Source organism: Hippichthys cyanospilos, chromosome 19 (genome assembly GCF_059441005.1).
Source record: "Hippichthys cyanospilos isolate Australia breed blue-spotted pipefish chromosome 19, RoL_Hcya_1.0, whole genome shotgun sequence".
NCBI lineage: Eukaryota > Metazoa > Chordata > Actinopteri > Syngnathiformes > Syngnathidae > Hippichthys > Hippichthys cyanospilos.
In genome coordinates, this window is record NC_142387.1 from 2,870,275 (window position 1) to 2,893,936 (window position 23,662).

General features: G+C 36.7%; 1 protein-coding gene across 2 annotated transcripts in view; it reads left to right on the top strand.

Annotated features, from left to right (window-relative positions):
• Positions 1 to 2,463: 2,463 nt before the first annotated feature.
• abcd3a (ATP binding cassette subfamily D member 3a) overlaps positions 2,464 to 23,662 on the top strand; it is a 40,798-nt gene continuing 19,599 nt past the window's right edge. Inside the window, exons 1-10 of one of the 2 annotated variants that reach the window (XM_088402312.1) lie at positions 2,464 to 2,824; positions 4,696 to 4,732; positions 4,836 to 4,934; positions 11,369 to 11,457; positions 13,088 to 13,157; positions 14,456 to 14,553; positions 17,136 to 17,259; positions 19,785 to 19,841; positions 21,835 to 21,977; positions 23,114 to 23,183. In XM_088402312.1, the coding sequence (XP_088258438.1) occupies positions 2,715 to 2,824; positions 4,696 to 4,732; positions 4,836 to 4,934; positions 11,369 to 11,457; positions 13,088 to 13,157; positions 14,456 to 14,553; positions 17,136 to 17,259; positions 19,785 to 19,841; positions 21,835 to 21,977; positions 23,114 to 23,183 (897 nt within the window). In that variant the 5' untranslated portion in view covers positions 2,464 to 2,714. The remainder of the gene's footprint in view (positions 2,825 to 4,695; positions 4,733 to 4,835; positions 4,935 to 11,368; positions 11,458 to 13,087; positions 13,158 to 14,455; positions 14,554 to 17,135; positions 17,260 to 19,784; positions 19,842 to 21,834; positions 21,978 to 23,113; positions 23,184 to 23,662) is intronic. The other variant, XM_088402313.1, reaches the window with a different exon arrangement.

Consider the following 23,662-nt stretch of genomic DNA (forward strand, 5'->3'; position numbering starts at 1 on the left):
GGGGTGGCCAAGTTCGGTCCTCCAGAGCCACAATCCAGCCTGTTTTCAATGGATCACTTCAACCAACACACCTGACTCAAATCAGCGTCGTTATCAGGATTCTGCAATTTCTCTAAAATCATGAGAAGTCTTGCCTGTTTAAGACTTAGTAATAGAAAAGTGTTCGCTGTCCACAGTAAACTGAGCAACATAGTGCTTTAGGTGCAACCAGAAGAAATGACACAGGATACCAGCATACATTTAGAGAAAACTTTTGTCACCTGCCTCATCACGTCATGTGAGTTTTGTAACATCTTATTACACAAAGGTGTAGGTTCAACAACTTGAAAAACTGGTTGTCCTAAAACTCGATCACTGTATGAAACCAATTTCCTCACCAAGAGACCATTATGTAGAAATCAACAGTGAACTACCTCAACAAAAAGCAAAGCTGGGTCAGACTTCTGTTTTGCCAGCAGTGCTTCTCCAAACAGTCACTCTACTTGAAGTTAAACTGGCAGCCCAAAATAGTTCCATCTTGGACTCAACTTTATGGCAGGGAGCTGCTTGAGTGTCTGCACAAATACGTAGAATATCAAAAGACACATCATTGCAATACGGTGACAAATTCCAGAAGCGGGCTATTTACAAAATGTTCCCAGTCTGTCCATCATCACTCTGGCAAACTGTCTGTGCTCAACCGTCATTAAAAAAAAAAAAATTAAGCCGCCCCAATCCCTAATTTTGAATCCATCATCGTTATTTTAAACATGCTCCTGTCATTGTATTTCCCATACGAGCCCTCAGGAAAATGATGGACAAGTTGAAACGAGCATTTCGTGTTTCTCCTGGATTTATTGCCACAGGGGGTATTCCGGAAATGGAAGACATTTGGCCTTGAAATTTCTTGAAAAACAAATATTTACTTTTTTGATTTCCTGCTATATATTCATCAGTTATAAATAATAAACTATCGACGTCTTAATTAGAACAGGTTACAGATCAATGGTCAAATTTTTATTACATGATTTACAGTACAGTATTTTTGTTTTAATACTGTAACTAATCATAGCAGAGCAAGGGTTGTAGGTAACAGGGTTGCAATCCTTACGTTAGTTTTCTCAGGAGTGGAAGCTGTCTGTATAGCTAGCTGTTATTGACGATCAAGAGGACAGAATCAGTCATGTAATCAAGTGAAAAAAAAAAAACTTTTATTGTGTCTTATTCTGATCAATAGTGTAACAGGGTTGCATGAAGTACAGTGAGACATTCGATCATGGCTAACTGACAGAAATGTAAAACACTTTGTATGAGAGGAGAGACCATACCTTTGCATGACCCATTCATTTGGGACATTGATGTCAAGTCATTCACTGCTTTTTTTCTTCTTCGACTATGTTGAAATGGTTATGGGAACAGAGTTGGGTGCATGTTGTGGGATACATGTTGCTTGAATAATAAAAACAAATGTCCCCAGAGTTACAAATAACAGCTATGAAAAAAATAAAATTTATATGAACAGTTTTATTTGAAATTCAATTTGGCAATTTAGGAGGTGGGACAAAAGAAAACTGGCTTTTAAGGGGTCCTTTAATGTTGGTGGCTTCACTTTTCATGGCGAGACAATGTTGGTCCATATATGTCCGCGGTGAACAGACGCAGTTGATGTCACTGCACTAAACTTGCCGTGACAGCAACACACAAAAATAAAGGTTCTGGTCCCTTAAGTAAATTAACATAAATTTGCGGATAAGCCGAATATGTGGAATAAACCCTAACTGGTGTATATAACTAATAGTGAACAGACAGCAAAATTATGGCATGTGAGCCAATGATATGTACCTGATATGATATTTAACATTGTACAACAACATTGTCGCTGTAATTAACATATATATTCATATTTTCTTTTTTATTTATTTTTCCCACATTTAATTAATGAGACACTGTATTTACATTAAAACGTGTATTTAAGCACTAACAATCATTTTTCATCAAGTGTATGAGTATATATATATATATGAGTATAACTATATATATACCTATATATATATATATATATATATATATATATATATATATATATATATATATATATATATATATATACAACAAGAGAGACATATGTAAGAGAGACATTTGGAGATCGTAGAAGAAAATGTGGACTTGCAGAGGAAAGTAACAAAAAATCCCGAGGGGTTGCGCTTGCTTTAGAAGGAATACAATAAGTGTGAGTAAGAGTTGTAATTAGATCTAAAATTAATTTACATTCTGAAGCAAGTACTTTCAAAACGTCAAAATAAAAACTTGATTTGCAACTTAAATGTTTTTTTTCTGTTGAAATGTATTAATTTACAAAATAAACAAATTTTATTGAACTGTGTAATAGAGGCTTTCAAATAAGATGACATTGGTTAATGCAGTATTTTCTTTTAATAAACTCACTGCCGCTGGGGGGCGTCACAGGAAATGTAGTATCACGTGACCAGGTTTTTCCTTAAAACATTTAGCTGTCCTGAATCAGGCTGCCACTAAGGCATAGTTGACGATATGGTTTTGTTTTAGCCCTTGAGGAAATGTCCTCCGAAAACTCGTTGACATTCAGATTCTTAGTAAAACCACTCTTAGACGCGTAAGTCGCTCGTATTTTTTTTTTTTTTTCGTTTTTCCGACGTAACGTCTCTGGAATACACAGACACAGAGCGACCCATAGATCCGACCCGTGTGTTGAAACAATGGCGGCTTTTAGTAAATATGTCACAGCAAAGAATTCCTCAATAGCAGGTGGGATTTTGCTGTTGTTATATTTGTTGAAAAAGAGAAGAAGAAGAAGACCAAAGGACTGGTAAGTTAATGGTGGTTTAAAAACGAAACTGTTGTAGAAAATGCTAAACGTGTTCTGCGAGATACTGGTGACTTTGACAGGTGACAACCTAAGTGTGCTCCACTTCAAATTACAGTACGTTACATACGCGTTTGTCTACCGAAGCTTCTCGTCAGTTCTCTTAGTCTAACATTTCACTGCAATTACATACGATACTATCAAGTGCTGTGTCGAGTTTATGCAGAAATCGGCGTGGGCAAAAGTGCATTTAGCTATGTAATCCACTGCTATAGATATATGTAGTTTCATGCAACAAATATCCCACATCGTGACTGAACACATTATGACTCGAAACTTTGTACTAGCTTGATTTCACTACAAATGTTTAGCATTTCCAAGTTGATTTCACTGGCTAAGCTATGACAAAGGTCATGCTGCACTATCAAACCACGGCTGGTTAATCTTTGCATGTCATGCTGCCAAAGTCTGGCTACGTTCTTAGCTTCCCCAAATCATCTGATTAATTATGCATCAAAAATAATATTAGTCCACTTGGACAGTGTAATTATGCATCATAAATATTATTACATATAACTGCATAATTGCAATTATAGCATATTACTGTATTTTGTATATAATTCAAATACAAAGGTGCAGATAAGTCCCCCCCCCCCCCCCCCCCCCATATATACAGTATACCTGTATGTATACTATGCATACTGTATATCAAAGCTTGATAGAAGCAGGTTTGCATTGCTGTTTGCAATGAAATTTTTGGACTTTGCACCTCATTTAAACAAATGGAATACCTTAACTGAGAATCAAGTGCTCACTGATGATCCCAAATAGCTTATGCACTAGGTGTGACAAGCATGAGCCCTCCAATGAGGTTCCCGCCAAGCGGGGTCCCAATTGTCATTGTCCCGGCTGCCCCCCCGCCAAGCTCGCTAGCCTTTAAGTGGCTCTCATGGTTCTCCGAAAACAGCGGTATTGAGGATCACGATGATACTCGAGCCATGATATGTATTTCTGATGTCTTCCTACTAAATAGGAACAGTATCGTGTCATGCTGTCATGAACATTGACAGCCTTGCTCTAACGCACTTTTTCTTAACAATACAAAACTTTAGCATGTTAATAAAATGAAAATACAAAACCTATGTTTATCCATCCATTATCAACCACTCATATTTAATAAAAATGTGTCACTTTTATATAACTCTTTTCAAGACACTCAGAAATAATCAATCACTAATTAATTAATGATTAATCAATCACTCACATACATACACCACTGGTGGTGAACCATGTTGTGTAGCACACAGCAGCCCCGGGGCAGTCTGAGGGAGGCATGGCTGCCTCACCAACCAACCACCGGAGGCAAGGTGAGATGACTTACCCAAGGAGACAGTGACACATGACTTGGACAGAGTGGGATTTGATCAGGCAACCCTTCGGTTACTGAAGCTCCCGCTCTACTGCCTGAGCCACGGCCGCCCCATGAGCTCTCTAAAATCTCAGTTTTAGAGTTTTAAAAGTTAAAAAAAAAAAATCTTATTTTCACATTTGATCATTCATATTGGAAATGTGATATTTGGCCCCCTGTATTTAGACTTGATTTTCACCAAACAAAAAAATAAAGATATTATTAGATATACGTATGTTTTTATTTTTATCTGAAAAACCATTATATTGGTTTATTCAATTCTCAATGCACAAACAAGTTGAAACGTAACTAGATGAATCTAATGACAATTGACTCTTCATACTACAATTAACATAATTTTTCGAAAATCTGAAGGGTAAACTATGGAGGAAATGTATTCAAAATGAGGAAATGTCAAAACAATATTTAACAGTACATTAAGTGAGACTATATTTTGTTCTTGCAGTTCGAAACAAGAATCAGATTTGGTGCTGAACTTGGAGGTAGGTTATTTTATTTATTTATTTATTTATTTTTAAATTGCTCTTATAAAAAAATATGGAATATTTTTCATGATTGCGTGATTGATTTGTGTCTTTCATACAGAAGGATGGCAAAAAAGACCGTGCAGCAGTTGACAAAATTTTCTTTCTTCGAATTCTACGAATATTGCGGATCATGGTACCTCAGATCTTTTGCATGGAGGTAGGAATTCACTTTTATCTTGGTGTTGTACTGTATAATGTCCGTTGTTAAAAGTCCTGCCGATGCTGATGTACGTTTTTAAATGTATAGATAGTAACTGTATTGTGTGGTAATACAATAGAATCTTTAATTCTCTTGAGGGTAGTAACAAATGGATTTGTGAATTTCAGGAACATCCTGGTCACGTAATCCTAACATTCTCGGGCCGATCACATGATTTTCAGTATAATGGAATCACATACCGTTGTTTTAATTTTATTTAAAGTACTGCAAAGCTAACAAATAATACATCGGTACACAGGCATTGCCAAAAGAAAAAAAACTAAATAAAAAAACATATCTATCTTTTTAGGCAGAGCTAGTGCAAAGGCAATTTGGAATGTGTGCAAATTGAGCTGAATGGAGAATAGACATGCGGTTAACACTACTAATTTAACCTGATAGCGCTCCCACCCCTCACCCCATGATAAATGTTTACATTACGAAATGTCAAAGCATTTCGTAAATTTAAAGTGTATGAGATTTTTTTTCTATACTTTTATTTATATATTTAATGAAAAGACACATTTTTATTTAAAATTCAAATCAACACACATTGAAAGAGGATTTCATGGACAACATGCCCCTTGGAGCGAGCAGCACAGGTGATCAAAAAATGACGTCATTGCTTCACTTTGCTGCCATTCTAGCTATATAGTGAGCTTGTGACTTTTACCCTGATTTAATTCCCTTGTTTGACTATGCTGTCACATTGCGTTCCTGATTTTTGTTTGTTCAAAACCATCTTCAGAACAGCAAGCTTATAGTAGGACATAGAACCTATTTGCCAAGACCACTTTCACACACTCATACTTGGCAGCAAGGGTCCGAGATGTGACACTGCATCGTTGATGGTGGGACTCTGCTGCCATTCATCTCCTATTCAATACATATAATTTTCATGGTCACCGTTTGATGAATCAGTCTTACAAGTCAGTCTTACAATTTTCCATAATCAATATTGCCAATCTGTATTGATGATTAGTACCGATAAAAAATTGAATAATCAGTCTCAGCCAATATTTAGACCTGGATTAATTAATTTCTAGTGTAACTAGAAAGTTCAAGCTTTAGGTATACACTTTGATTAATTAAAAAAAAAACAAAAACAGTAATTTAATTTATTAAGGCAGTCCTTCTCAAATAGTGGGGCGGGGTCCTCTGAAGGGGCATGGGGGGGATGCCAGTGGGGACGTGGATGACTCCAGGAATAAGGCTTTGTTTTTGCCATCTGAAGTGTAATTGTAATAAAATAAGGATTGGCTTTTTTAATTTATTTTTTTAATTCAGGCACTTTGATGCACTTGGTCTTTTTTATGACTAACCTATACAAACGTATAAAATAGATAAAGGTTTTTGAAAGTTGATTTATCTGTTTTTTTCTTTTGTCAATGTTAAAAAAAGATACACTTTTAGGGATTATACAATTTTTATAGATGATAATCTTATTAATACTGTAATCGATACAGCAAGTCGGGGGGCGCAAAAGGTATTCTCTTATTTTGGAGGGGCTTTGCAAAATATAACTCAGAAGCACTCTATTGACCAACACAAACTAGCAAAGTATTTTTGGCTTTCTTAATTTAAAATAATAAAATTTGATCATGATGATGATGATACAAATAATCGTTTAGTTTAACCGGAAAGTTTTCGCTTTTTTTAAACCAACTTGGGATTTTGGAACAAAGTACAATTTTTACAAGTTTGTCTCAAACAGCTGAGATTGGCATAATGCTAAATTTATAATTACAAGTACAGTAATATATTAAAGATGTAAAAACAAAGTACAGAAATAAAGGAGGAATTTCTCAAATCACATAATGTATACAAGAAAAAAAAGAATAATTTTGAAAGTAAAAGTGATTTTAAAAATATGCAACGGTATTTAACTTGCACTTTTAAAAGTTTTTTTTTTTTTTTTTTTTTTCCCCCAAATGGCTAAGATTGCACTTTAAACAATGAATGAGGGCAAAGCTGTTCAGGAACCAAGTGTTCCATCTATGGTTATCTTAATGTCTTTAGGTGGGCACAAAGTAGTTTTGTGTGGGTCATGAGTGATTCATTCAAAAGAACAAATCTTTGAAGTGAACGATAGTACCTCTTGAAGTGATTTGTTCTTTCTTCGGTTATGAACACTCAGCAGCCAGCGTCATACGGACGAGGGACCTTACTAAATGTACTGCCATACTATTGCCGCTCATGACAGAGTAAGTGAATGAATGCACACCGTTTTGCATTCACAAATGAATCCGTGAGTGAAACTTACGTCATTTCTCATTCACAAATTGGTCAGTGAGTGAATTTACCTCTATTCTCACTGTTCGCTTTGTGTCTTACGGGCGAATCAGTAAGTAAACGATACAGTGATCCCTTGCTATATTACGGTACATCTTTCACGGCTTCACTGCTTCACAGATTTTTTTACAGTGTGGACATTTTTTTACGGTGCATTGTGCTCTGAATCCTGATTGGCTCAGGGGCTTTACTGTTGCCTAGAAATAAAATATTGACGCTATACTGTATTGGTTTTTCACTTGTCAATTTATTGCAAAAGGCAAGAGGATCCAAAAGCTTGCTTTCATCTCTCCTGTGTCTCTCCTGTAACCGCCTGTATGCGCTCAGCTCAGCACACACGCACACGTTACAAACGTGCTAGTAAGCACATTGATTGACATCTTGGTTTCTGGGAGCCGATCACGTGACTCATAGGTGTGCCAAGAGCACAGTCTGTGTGCCTAGATAGAGAGCAACGGAGAAATGCACAGCTTTGGAAATGTGACTTTTACCGAGATTTCTTTTGTAATACAATATATTGAAATTTCAAGTGTATTGTTTGGATATAAAAGGCTTCACTTTAATTTGATGTCCGGGCATATCCGTCTACACAAATTTTCTTGCTCAGAAAAAGAAAGAGCGCCAACGACTACCCATAAGAATGTTCTTCTCTCGGAGAAAAACTCCTGTGCCTTCAGTAGAAACAGAGACTAAAGCGGAGCGGAGTCAGGATGAAGAGGCACAGCTGGGACTGTGAAATACACGAGTGACAATGTTTCCAACCTTGTATTACTATATTAAAATTATTGTTCAAAACAGGTTTTGTGCCTTAAAACAGGTTTTAATTCTTGGTTTTATTTTGTAGTTCAGTATTGCGTTGTAAAATAAAAAAATTAAAAAAAAAAGCTGACTACATCACGGATTTCACTTTGCACGTGTTTTTTTTGGAATGTAACCCACGCAATAAATGAGGGATCACTGTATACCAATTCACACTGATCCATTTGTGTCTTTTGAATGAATCAGTCAGTGAGTAAAACAATTATCAGTTCAGTAGTGAACATAAGTGAGTAATTTGTGTTTTACCAAGGGAGGAATAAAAATATTACCAGTCAGTGAACCACCACTCATTCATCTTGCAGGGATACACTTTAAACAAGTTTTAAACTTTAGACAAAAAAATTAAATACACTTCTCCGGAGGCAGCCATGGTTTTTATAGCTATGGACAATGGTAAATGCAACACCTTCAGCACCCCCTGCTGTCCGTAATGAAAAACACTCTAAATCTTACACACTGTCCCTTCAAATGTCATCCGTTTATCAGGGGTCTGCTACCCCTGGCGCTTGAGCAGCATATGGCTCTTTCATCATTCTGTTGTGGCTCTGTGTGACTGAAAATACGGAGTACTTCATCTATATTTACATCACAGAGGTTGTTGTTTTTCTAAATGTAATCTTAAATACGGAGATCATAATGTTTTTTTAACATTAAAATACAATCTTTTCTAGATGTTAGATGTCAGTACTACACCTGCAAATTCAATCTTTTTTTTCTACTTTTTAAACTAATGCAGAAGTCATCCAGACTTAGGGTTGAGTATCGTTTGAATTTTGACGAATATAGTTCTGTATCTTCTGTTCGATTCCGATTCCGACCGGGTCTCGGTTTCGGGACTTAGAAAGAAAAAAAAACAACAAATAAAGGCAACTAACTAGTTGTTTTTTCAAACAAATCATATGTTAGACTTTCTAAGGTGATTCACATTTCGGGTTTAGATCTGTAAAAGAGTAGTTGCCAGCCAAGGCGAACCTCAGGGCCGGCGAGGGTCCTTACTCATCCTCCTGAAGGATGACTGCTGCCACAGCACGTTTGGGTGGGTGCAGCTGCTTTGGGAGATCGGCGAAAAGGGCTTTGTGAATGTATATGTTGTTTCTCTCTGTGGTAGCCTACCACCCTCTTTGTATATGCCCATGCCCACGCCAAGCACAGCATAGTTAGTTCTTGCTTACTGCTATCCTCTGCCCCCACTTGGAACATGCTAATTCGCACAATATTGTATGTATTCGTTTTTTTTTTTTTTTTTTTAAATCTGATGCACTCAGCATATTGGTCTTTTTTTTTTTTTTATAAAGTGCAACCACACACTCTGATCTCCGTCGAGCTTCTATCATTACAACAACTTGCGAGAATAATAATTGCCAGCGCATAGCACATGTTTCCGATTGGTTTTGCAACACTCGTTTTACGTGTTTGTCGATTAGTCCATGCCTTTGTTGGCTTGCTCTGCATCCAGACAAATTCTCAAAACCTAATGCCAAAATTTTCAAATCTTGAAAGTTCCAGGAGAATCGGCTTTCTAGTCTCTGTATCAATCGATACCTGAATTCTGGTACCTAACCCTTACCCATTGGGAGGGAGGAAAAGGAAAAACAACCACTTTAAGCACATTCAACGTTACACTTGGCACTGCGTTCACTGATTGCTCACACTGCCCACAGCGCATCAACTGACTCCATTGAAGCCTGTCTCCTGCACCCTCTTCTCTCTTTTTTTTTTCATAGGTTTGATTCGCATATTTGATGCGGCAGACGTTTTACTTCAGATGCCCGTCCTGACACAACCCTCTGTATTTACCCGGACTTTTGTGAGCGAGGCAGTGCTTTTTTTTAATCATCATTATCATTACACTGTACCAGTACAGGGCAACGAAATGGATTTAAATGGCTCAAGCCGTCCAAGAAACATGTAAAGCTATTCACCAACAAGGTATACAGGCCAACAATGCCAGTCCGGATGTGCCAGTAGAGGTGCGCTCCAAAACATAGAAGAGAAAAAAGAAAAACACAAGAGTAAGAGAGAGAGAAAAAAAAAGTCTTTAGCCATTTTGGAATCAAGGTATAGCATAAGCCTGGAAAAAAAATCCTCGCACATGCATGAACAAATAAATAACACCCATACACATCTCAAACAACGTATACATAGATGGGTGAGGGAGGGTTTTGGTGGGGATGGGGGGGGGGTCCTTCATGCAGGCCTGCTGTGAGCGGCCAGATTCCAGCGCTTCACCAGCCGTGGACAAGAGTTCAGGACCAGCAGTGATGTTGGAAAAAAAAAGGGGGGGGAGGGGCGGGGGGGGGGGGTTGTACATGTATGATATCTGTGGAAGTGTGTGCATATGAGTGTCCTTGAGCTGCTAGTCCTGTCCAATCAAAAGTCTTAAGGTCACCTGATAGGAGTTGGGAGCGCAAGATTGTGGTATCTGATCATATATATATATATATATATATATATATATATATGTATATATATATATATATATATATATATATATATATATATATATGTATATATATATATATATATATATATGTATATGTATATATATATATATATGTATATGTATATATATATATGTATATATATATATATATATATATGTATATATATATATGTATATATATATATATATATATGTATATATATATATATATGTATATATATATATATGTATATATATATATATATATGTATATATATATATATATGTATATATATATATATATATATATATATATATATGTATATATATATATATATATATATATGTATATATATATATATATATATGTATATATATATATATATATATATATGTATATATATATATATATATATGTATATATATATATATATATGTATGTATATATATATATATATATGTATATATATATATATGTATGTATATATATATATATATATGTATGTATATATATATATATATATGTATGTATATGTATATATATATATGTATGTATATATATGTATGTATATATATGTATATATATGTATGTATATATATGTATGTATATATATATATATATATATATATATATATATATATATATATATATATATATATATATATATATATATATATATATATATGTGTATATATATGTGTATATATATGTGTATATATATGTATGTATGACTCATCGGTAAGTGATTATAAGCAAGGGCAAAAAGATTAAATAATGAAACAATTATTGAGAGCGTTTTACAGTCGCTAACATTTGCAGTCTCTAATAACAATACTCTTGTCACTGTCTTCATCTTAGACTGCATACCTGATCCTAATTGCTGTGATGCTGGTGGCAAGGACCTACTGCGACGTATGGATGATTCAGAATGGAACCATGATTGAAAGGTCAGACCATTTTCACAATTGTTTTAGTGCTGTATTTATAAGATAAATGTCACTACTGTTGATCAGTCGATCAGTGGCTCAATGATGGCTCGGATAAGCTCCAAATTTCTCATCATCTTGAAGATAATGTCTGGTCTACAAAAGATGTCTGTTTTTAAATTAGTAATTCATTGTATTGTGTGTTTGAAGACAGTACTTACAAAATGACCACCATAGTAATGATGAACAGGAGAAGGGTGTCAACTCTTATACTGTAGTTACCAAAGTCAACTGCGGGGTGGTATCAGTGTCTTCCTCAAGCTTTGGTTCTCGACCAGAGGCCTGGGAGTTTGAGGGTTCTGCCCGTGTTACAAACTTAATCCGTTCAGCGGCTATGCTTGTAGTTCGTATTGCTCGTATGACGGGCACCTATGTTAATTAGTGAATGCGTGCAACGCGTGCAAAAACCTTAGGTTAAAAACATCACGACTTTACACACATATTAAAAATTAGTAACATAATCTACTGTACAGTTAAATGGAATAACATAAATATAAAAAGGAAAAATGACATTTACCTTTGGGGCGACGTGACTTGAGCTGGGTGGAGGCGGAGGGGAGCAGAGACCAACCCGCAGAATTTATTTATTTAATTTCTTAAACGAGAACTTTTCTCAAACTAGAACATTTCACCGGCGATTTCCTTCTCTTTAATCCATAATAGAAGGAGCCTCTCCATTTTGTGGTTGACCGAGGTCCGTCCACTGGCAAGGAAAGTCTTGCCTTTAGAAGATTGCCGAGCGGTTACGGCCATACTCAATAGCAAGATTAACTATGCGTGCGCCTTCTTCGTATTTTTTTATTATCTCCAGCTATTGTCATCATCCTCTTACTTCTTCCTTTACCGCCACTTGCAATTTTAGAAGTCATGTCTAACAGATAAAGTTTGCAAAGTCTTCACAACACACCGACCAGCTGTGCCATCAAGCTAGATGAAGGCGTTCGGCCAAAAGCATATCGGCATTTCTGTGATTGACGTGACACCGGCCAATAGCATATCCGCATCTCCATGACTGATTCAAGATGTCAACCTCAGAATTGACAGGCTAAAACAGTCTCTTCTGTAGCCTTGTCCCATTTGTGATTGTTGTTTGATAAAGGAAAAATGACATTGTTAAAAGCAGGTGTAATCTTGCGTAAGATCAACTCATTTATACTCCAGGAGAACATCTGAAATGTACTCACACGATGGCGCCTAATTTTGGATGCAAATGCCCTGAAGAATAGCGATGTGTCATGGTCTCCAGTTCCCCGCACACATAGCGCAGTTGGTGCCACATAGCCGAAATGATCAAACCAGTTGGGTACTCAATGCAGATGATGCAGCACCACCTATGCTCACAAAACACCCCTGCACAAGAGGGGCTGATGGCAAAATATTGATCGCCGTTGGCAAATTACTATTGCAGTGGAATTAGTAGAACCTGTGAATTACTCCCAGAAGCCAGCCAAGAAATGACTTTAAATTTTATGTCTAAGTGTTTAAATCAGGGATTATTTTTTCCTCAGGAAATAAACAATACATTCATTTCAGTCATACATTGTTTTTCTTACTGATCCCCTTGTTTGTCTTTGTCTATTTTGTTTTGCAGTGCAATAATTGGGCGCTCAACAAAAGATTTCAAGACCTTTTTGTTCAGCTTCATTCGATTCATGCCACTTGTAAGTCTCTTTATTTATATTTTTGTTTTTATAGCTAACATCAGTTTTTTTTTATATGTATGTACTGTATTTTCCGGACTATAAATCGCACCCATATATAAGCCGCAGCAGAAAAAATTAAGCAAAAAAAAAAAAAACATCTCTTGCCACTGATAAGCCGCACTGGACTATAAACTGCAGGTCATAACATCAGATATTTATGCAAAAAGGTGGTATATGAAAATTTTTTGTTTTTTTGTTTTAATTGCCTACCAACTGCAACAATCCTCTCTTTAACAGACTGAACATGACTGTATGTTTAGTCCCAACATTATTTTTATAGAAAATGGGTACATCGATATATATAAATTAGCGCTGGAACGAGAACTCGCGAGATCGAACGTCACGAGATTTCTCGCTCTGGCGAGATTCAATTCCTTTTCTTATTGAGCCAGACATGCAATGGAGGGCTACTACACTGATAGATAGGCTTTAGTGCTACACTCTCGTACAGTATGCACCTAAACCTTGCTTGCAATCCACCATCATTTGAAAAGGAGAAAGACTCATGTTGATATTCGCAACATCTAGTGTTTGGCCAGCTTGTCTTGTGTTCTCTGTGGGAAGGGGCTTTACAGTTGAGCTAGTGAAGAGGAGAGCGCGATAGAGAGGCTTTACGCGGCTATTTGTCAATTAATTAAGATTTACAACCAGCTGACAAATTTGTTTGAAATGAAGCTGTGTGTTTGTGCGTCAGTGAGAGGTGGGTTTTCACCCATGCGAGAGTTACTTAAATTTGTAACGTAAACGTGCTTATGAACGAACGTTAGCATTAAAACTGACATGACCAAATGCGTAAAATGCAAATTTTCCTGGAATATATCAAACTTGTAAGAACAGAATCAGATGTGTTTAGAATTGTTTCTAAATCTCTACTTGTTGACTGAAGGGGAAAAAATGAATCCAATGCTTAATGCTGCAATCGTTGTGCTTGATCGTTGGTATGATGATCTGGAGATGTGCAGGTTTTTAACAAATTATTGTAATCTTATTATTTTAACAAAGGTGTTTTCACTTTCTTTCCACTGTGTGTTTCTTTTAAACTTGAGTTGGGTAGTTCCAAATGAAATTGTTCTGTCATTTGAATCTTGTCCTTTAAAGTAACAATACAAAATTAAAGTTTTTTTCTTGCGCATTTTGTTTATGGACTGAAAGCATTTGTTTTGTTATATTCCCAACTCCTTCCTTTAGCCCCTACACTTAATTTCTACCTTTTGAGAGCATCTTGTGTGGGATTCATGTGATCTATTGCCTTTCAGATAGCCTTGGTGAACAACTTTCTGAAGTTGGGCCTGAATGAGCTGAAACTGAGGTTCCGAGAGCGACTCACAAAGAACCTCTATGACCAGTATCTAGAGTGAGTACAGCAGCAAAATAGCTTAACCAGCAAATCAGACTTTGTATAAGCACTTTCTTAAACTTAGATTTCTTTTTTTTACAGCTTTATACCAGTCCGTTTATTTATTCATTCCTTTGTTGAAAAAAATAAAACGTAAACAAAAAGGTGCATGTAAATATATTTTTCCAGGTAGCCTCAACAGATTTTAAAAGACTATTCCAAAAACTGTTTCTGTGCATAAATCACTGTTACAGTTTTCATTCTGCAAAGTAAAGTCGTATTAAAGTTGTATTAAATCAAATACACCACAAAACCTACCCCTTATCATTATACACAAGCAATGCTTATACTAAAAAAGCCAAAGCTGTTGTGTTGACAACACATATGTGTGCTTTATGCCATGGTTCTGCTTCCTAGATCCATGATATTTGTGCAATTGTGACACCTCACGTCTTGTTTCCACTGTCTGTAACCGTGAGATACAAAGGATCCTTTTTACAAACATTTCAAGTTATGCATCAAACATTTGTAGAAAACCTGCCGCAAGTTGGGTCCTTTTGTTATGCAAACTGTTTCAACATGGATGAGCGAACAAATCTCTATTCTGCTTGTCAAACTATTTACCCATGACTGATTCCCACATTCTAAAAGTGTGCATCGTAGCTGTATTGGACACTCCAAATTGCCCTTACATGCCTGACAAGAGCCTTGAATACAATAAAAACACAACCACAGACAAATGGAGAAATTTCTTGTCATGTAATGTGATGCGTATGTGTTTGTTTTCCATGCTTACGGCTGGCTATGTCCATCTTGCTCGCTCTACTGAGCAGGATGAAGTCATGTCACGCCCCATCCCACTTAAGGCCGTACGCTGGCAAGTGTGAGCGAGAGAAACAGCCCCCTATCCCACTGAGGGCCATACGTGAGCGTAGCGCAGGGGTCACCAACCTTTTCGAAACTTAGAGCTATTTCTTTTGTACTGAGTAATACGAAGGGCTTCCAGTTTATGTGAAGACCCTGATCATGTTACTGATTTCTGACAATAATTTAGAAACACCAGCAGTAAATATGTAAATAAAGTATGTAACATGTAATGTATATATCATATATATGTATATGCATAATTAGTAAAATTCATAGAAAATCACAATGTTCTATCATTTGTAAACTATTTGCAGAACAGGTCTGCTGGCTACTCATGTGATACTCTGGGGCTAACCAGTGCCCACGGGCACCAAGTTGGTGACCACTGGCGTAGCGTCTCTTTTGATCATGTGGGGTGTGGACAGGGTACCAAGCATTCACAGTGAAATTTTGAAAGCAGTACAAACAAATTTGTGAAAGTAAGGTTGCCCACACCTGCTCTCCGCCTCTCACCATGGGCAACTCCAGAGTGGAAGAGATTCTAACCCCTCTCTTGAGGACTAGTACAGAGTAAAAGCTGTGTGTGGAGGCGAGTCTGATTATATCAAGTTGGAACCTCTTAATCTGGCACACCAGCTCCTTCCTCACCAGAGAGATGACAAGCCATGTCCCAAGAGCATGCGTCTGTGGCTGGGGTCTGTAATGGTCCCTGCCCTTGGCTGCTGCCCACCTCTCGCCACACCCTACCCCTTTCACCGCTCCCACAGGTGGTGACCCCATGGGATGGGGCACCCACATTGCTTTCGCTGTCTTTACCCGGCCAGATCACATGGGTGCAGGCCTGGCCACCTTCTGGCCAGGCTCCAGAGGGGGGCCCCGGTGACCCCGCGTCTGGGCAATGGTAAACGCAATCCAATTATAGTATTCATCAAAAGGATACATGAGCCGTGGTTAGTATGTTCTATTTGCCATGAGTGAACCTACCCATCAAGCCCCAGACAACTTAGCTCCGAGGATCACTGGGACACACAAACCCCTACACCACTGTAAGGTGATGGCTCATCAAGGGGACAGTACAGTCTTTCTTTATTTATTCCCTAGGGGCAATTAAAAAGCAACAGCAGCTTAGCATTGTCATATTTAAGATCATAACAAGTATTAAAAAAAATTCACATGATGCATACAATATAGAAATCTATATTGGGGGTTAGGGTTAGCGGCATTTTCAATGCTAATATTGCCAATTTTCATCTTAATTGGCAGCCAATATCGTGATCGCGATTAAAAATCGTGCAGCCCTACCATAAGATCAATTTAATATGTCCAATACACCTGCCATACATGTTTTTGGAGTGTGGGTGAAACCTGGGGTGTCCAGAGAGAACTCATGTGAGCTCGGGGAGAACATGCAAATTCCACAAAGGAAGATACAAAGCGTGGTGGGTTTGACCTCGAGTCCCTGAACTGAGAGAGGCAGACATGCTAATCACTGCCCCACCACGCCGCCTTATAGAAATGCATGTACAATATTATTTTTAAAAGAATCCAAAAGCATTTGCCAATGAGCTTTCTTACTCACAGCATCAACCTGATGCTCAAAGATCAACTTGTAATATTTTTAAGCACTGCATAATTAGTATTTGTACCCTAAAATATTTTGCAATTCTGTGGTTATTCTTGGGATACAAAGAGTATACATGATTATCTGAAATCTTCTTGTTCCTGATTTTCAGGGGTTTCACATATTACAAAATGGGCAACTTGGACAACCGTATTGCCAATGCAGACCAGTTGCTGACTCAAGATGTGGAAAAATTCTGCAACAGTGTGGTGGATCTCTATTCTAACCTCAGCAAGGTATAATGTTTTCTTAGCTTTCTACATAATAGCACTTGTGAAATGAATATGAGTTCTGGAGTAATCATTTCAGATTATTTAAATGTGATAGAACAGTGTGATTTCAAGGAATGTTACAAAGTTATGCATATATTACATGTACATAACATATTTCCCTCGCTATACATATTTAATACAGCTGTTCCTTAATTATTATGAGAATTCATTAATATGATCGGTAGCTTCACATAAACTGTTGGTATTAGCTGTCATGTATGGAGGCACGAGTCTAAAGAGCAGTTGACCCCAAGCAGACAAGACGCAGGTGAACGGAAAGACAATACTTTTATTACAAACTAAAGGAGCACGTAACACGCGAACAAAGTACCAACTCAAAATCAGTCAGAGAGGTTAGAAAGTACAACTAAAAGTGACACTATAAAACCAGTGTGGACGGATAGTCAAAAGGGCACTTAGTACAAGTGGAGGAGCCGGCTCAGTCAGCAGGACGCCGTTGGGATACACAGGAACTAAGCGTTAGCGGAAGGAAAGGCACACCGCCAAAAAACTCGGTTTACAAGGAAAGTAACAAAACTAAAGGACACGAGGAATACAAGGACACAATTTTGTAGGAATTTCACTGGTAACACCACTAGTTATAATAAGCAATTGCCCAACATCCTCCTGTGGTCTTGCCCACCCTAATATAGTGGTTGGCTGATGCGGTGCAGGTGCACACCCGATGACTCCGCCTCCTACACTCATGGAGACACTGGTTCTGTCAAGCACACAGCAGAAACCGTGGATTGCCCTTGCCTTGTATCGAGTTGCCAATGTCCCGCTTCTCTAGTGACATTAGTCACTACGAAAGAAGTAGCTCTCACTTTCACAAAAGTTGGTGACCCCTGCACTGCACCATGCCCAACAATTTTCACACAATAAAGAAAGCAAAATGGCAAATTAATTTTTGTAAATAATAAATAAATAAAATATTGATCTACAACAACTGGCTCGTGACCTTCAAAACCTTATCCATACTCCAGTGATGGACTTTTGGACTACAACATCGTCAAACTACAGTATATGCTCGTGAGCTGCACCGTCCTAAAACCACGAGCTATGTCCGTCACCAAATTTTCTGCGTGGCACACTGGTGCATTGCATAGACAGATGGCTGCTGGGAAAATTCTTGAGAGGTGCTACTGTATGTTGCTTCATGTCTGACTATTCGTAAAGGAGCATACCCCTAACATAAAAAATCCTAGGCCAAATCCCTCAGTCAAGATCATTTACTATATTATTCTAACAGAAAATAATCAGATCAAGGCCCCATACTGTCATATATGGGGTCCCCCAAGTGTCGGTTCTTAGTTGCCCTCTATTTTCAATCTATACACTCCCCTTGGGCCCCATCAACAGTGAGCATGGAAGATTCTTCCTTTGCTAAGATGATATTCAGCTCTGTCAAGTTGGATCACACATCTTCATTCACTATTCATTCCCTCACTAGCTGCATATAGGAGACAAAGATGTGGATTGTGGATAAATGAAAACTTTCTCCAGCTTTGTTCCATATTGATACACCACACCAAGTAACGTCGCCCCCAATCAGTGTATTTTCATGTTCTGCCCACGTATTCCCTTATCCACATTCGTTTCCAACTTTTGTGTCCGTTTTGACCCCGACCTTTCATATGACTTCAATATCCAACATATCTGTAAAACAGCATTCTTTCATCTCTGGAACATCTCCAAACTCCACCCGCACCATGGCACTGTGTGATTCTGAGAAGCTGGTCTACACCTTTCTCTCCTCCACGCTGGACTACTGTAATGCACTCCTCATCAGGATCTATGGCAGAAATTTACAACGTTTTCAGTCTTTGTAAAAATCTGCTGCCAGGATCCTGATGAGGGTGCTAAAACCCATCACATTACGCTCATCTTCATTAAACTCCACGGCTTCAAGTTAGGTTCAGGGAGGAATACAAGTTCTGCCTCCTGACCTTTCATTGTGTCTACGGCAGTGCACCAGTGTACCTAAAAGCCGTCATCCCAAGTCGTCTCTGTTCTGCTGACAGCAATCTGCTCTAAGTCCCTAGAATAAAAGCTCCGTTCCATAGTGAATGGAGCCTTTCAGGTGGCCGCACCATGCCCTGCCTGTCCACTAGAGAACGCCACAGGCAGTGGAATCTTTTAAATCCAATGAACCGTTTTAATTTTATTTCAAAAACTCTACTCAAATAACTGATAATCTTTATAAATTTGTTAAATGTTATTTTATTGAATTGTTTTTATTACTTTTGTTTGTGATGCCTTGTTTTTAAATTCAATGTAGTTCAAAAGCCAGCATCTGTAATAGTGTAATACAGTATATAAAGAAAGGGGCATTTACATGTTGAATTTGGTGTTTTTTTTGTTTTGTTTTGTTTTGTTTTGTTTTTTTGTCAATTGAACAGTACCAAAATTTTCTTCATTTGTATAATACATAAATAGACTATTGTATTGTTGCCAGACTCTGAATGTCAGTTTTGTCTTTTCTGCAGCCTTTGCTGGATATTGGTTTGTACATCTTCAAGCTTACAAGTGCCATTGGGGCTCAGGTATGCTACACTGATCATGTTCATGACCATTGAAATTAAATATATAAATTAGGGATGGGACATTAGCACGTTAATTACGATTACTTACTCGCTAACCCAATCCCAATGACTATGGCTGTCTTTTCAAAGTTTGGGCATTGATTCCTAGATTTGTTTTTTTTTATTATTATTATTCCAAGCTTTAGAGTTAAAAAAAAAAAAAAAAGCTCCAAAAATGTCTGGGATTGAATGAGATAATTGAGAGGGCCGGAATAAATCTAAAAAAAGTCTAAAAAAAAAGTCTAAAAAGCTTCAATTTTAACATACCCCTTTAATTTCTCTAAAATCCTGAAAATTTAGGACTTAAAAATAGAAAAACATGTCCAATAAACGCCTTATTCGCTGGTTTACATCTTTACCTAGTTTTGAAAACAAAGGCCGATAAAAACTGTTCAAAAGATAGATTGGGAACAGAAAATGGTTATTTTTGAAGACAATCTGCAAGTTTAGCTAGAAACTTGAAATCAAATCAGCATTTGGCGGGCCACATAAAATGATGCGGCGGGCCGGATCTGGCCCCCGGGCCTTGAGTTTGACACCTGTGAATTAGAGGAACATTTCATTAAGGAAACACAAAAAACCTGATGGAAGCCTTGATAAAAACAAGGCATGTCCACCCATAGAAATTAGGCCTGTCAAAGACAAGTATTTCCAGATAATATAGTTTTGAACATTTTTGTTTTTAAATTGTAGAGATTGTAGAGAGTCATTGTCACATGTATAGGACGAAATCACACAGTGAAATGCTTACTCTGTCCACCTCAGCAGCCAAAAAACAGCAGCCACGGTGGGCGCCATCATGCTAAACATGACACTATTGTAAAAGCAGCTACATCCTTCTGAAGTGCATTTAAGTACATTTGTTACTAATTTAAAGGTAGATCATTTTATATATATATATATATATATATATATATATATATATATATATATATATATATATATATATATATATATATATATATATATACATACATACACACACACTGTATAAAACACAAATTTTTATCCCCTGATATAAAAAAAATAAAAAAACTATAAAGAGTTTTTAAATATAATGTGGCCGGATTGTTTCTTTTAGTAGGACGGATGTAGACATTTGCTGTGGGAATCCCAAAAATCTTCTAATTTTATTAAATTATGATTCATTAAAGGATTATTCTCTCTCTGTGTGAGCCTCATGTTAAGTCACTTGAGTGTCCGGAAAAGTGCTGTATAAAACAGATTCATTATTATCATTTTCATCATGTTCAAAATAAGATGGTTGGGATTGCTGTTTGCGGCATAAATTTGGGAGTTTATACTCATACATACACAGGGACTCACTCTCCTCTTTGTACAATATGTTTATTTGATGTTGCTGATATAACAATAACATAACAAAACACTACCAATGCGCTCCATCAACATCATCTTCAAAATAAATGCACCATATAATACATGGGCATCAATGCAATACCCTTGCCAATCTTTCTTTTGTGTTTTCTTGGAACGAATTTATTATCTTTCTTTAGTGTCAAAAGACAAGTCTTAAAATGGGTACTGAACTTAATAAATTTATGTCATGTTACTAGCTTTTTCAAATTGGCTATTTTCTCACTGCAAAATGCTGTAATAGGTGTACCATGTTTGCCTATGAGGTTTCTGTTTCAAGAGTCCTGCAAGAAACTGCAAATGTCACAATTTATTTGATGCACCACATGAAATGACATGATAACAAAATGGAAGTAATATAGTTCTTTGTATTGTTAGGAGATAATAATTTTGAGAGGACACTAAGAAAAAAGTTTTGAAAGAATACTTTTTACAGTAGGACCAGTTTTACTCATGAAAAAGCATCAAAAGTGAGTCATTCTTTGTTAACCTACGTAGATACTGTTCAGGGGAAAAGCATTTATGTCAAGGTTATTTTTCAAGTGTATTGACAGCCATATATAATTCCCCATCTGCCTAGGGTCCAGCAATTATGATGGCATACCTGCTCATCTCAGGTTTGCTGCTGACCAGATTGAGGAGACCAATAGGCAAAATGACTGTCACGGAGCAGCGGTATGAGGGAGAATACCGCTATGTAAATTCTCGCCTTATCACCAACAGGTAAACACCAAGCAGCGAGAATTTGTTGTGGAGGTGCTTATAGTGTGTTTGAATACAGATTTTCTTCAGTACCCTGACTATACTATTTTGATACAATTTTTTAATATGTGTATATAATGTTTATGCTTTTACTAGAGGTTTTACACGCATTAGCTAATTAACATAGGTTTCAAATTGCCCGCCATACAGTGAATTGGCGTTATGATCCCAACCACGGAACGAATTAATCTCATAAACACACATCCATATATGTATGTATGTCTTATATATATATATATATATATATATATATATATATATATATATATATATATATATATATATATATATATATATATATTAATTAAACCATGACCCGAAAATCTTGACAATGTCAGCCAAATATGATGGGAGTTTTTTTTGTTTGTTTTTTTACAGTTTTCGTATTCTTGGATGTGTGTCCTTGTCCACACTTGAGTTTGTGTCATTTTAGGTATGAGTGTGTTAGCGCATTTGCAATGAAGGATGCAATATTGTAATCAAATCGATTCCACAGGAATTCTTACAGGCAATGGCGGTCAAGCAGAATTATATTTCCTGTGGATTTGTTTTTTTTATATTCCTGTTCTGTGTGCAGCCCGTTATTTTCCCACAGTTTTGCTTTGCAGGGCGGGACAAGAAGTGTTGCATAGGTGTGGATTTCAAAGTGTCTACGCTTCGAGCCCCCAAAACTTGTGTGCTATTCTTTCTCACTTTTTACAGAGATTGTCCAACAGTACGGGAAATAGTAGACTCAGTAGTACAATTGTTATTATGCATTTCCTTGTGTTTCTTCTTTAAAATAATACATACAGTATTTTTTAGGAGAAATGCTGCTGTTCATCATATGGCGTGTTAGATGTGTTTTGAAGGTTATATTGCAGTTTTTCAGAATTCAACAACATAATCCACAAACCATGGCAAATCATCATCAGACTGTAAGAAAACTTCCATGGAACTTGACTTGACTGAAATTGACTTGCCGATTGATTTACCAATCCATCCAAATAACTTTTACCAGTGCATTTGAATGACGTTGACATGGAACATCGGCAGTTCCATGCTTCTACAGTATACCATATACCTATAAATGAACATTTTATTTTTACCGTTTACAGTGAGGAGATTGCATTCTACAATGGGAACATGAGAGAAAAACAGACCATTCACTCTACATTTAAAAAACTGGTAGGTATTAATATGACAATATGTCCAATTGGCATGGGTTGATATCAGATTCTGACGGTATGATAACCTTCAGCAAAACTATCATGGTATCACAGTATTGAAATTACAGCTCCAAAACATATTTTAAAATTTTAAAATAATTGTGGGTAAATTGCCATTTTTATCAACACATTTAAACAATTTAAACAACATTTAAACAAAGGGTTAAAATAAACATTTACCATCCTAAAAAAAAAAAAAAATGTAAATACAATCAAAACAAACCTTCTAGTGAGCAACAAGGATTTTCCTCACCAATAAACATACTGTATAATGTACATGAAATTCTTTCTGATTGAACACATCCAAGTTAAACTGAAATATGGGCACTTAATAAGTATAAAATAATATTGAAAAAAAGATCCTAAGTATAAATGAACAATATTAAAAAATAAATAAATAAATCATTCAACTATTATGTGTGTCAAATGTGGATGATG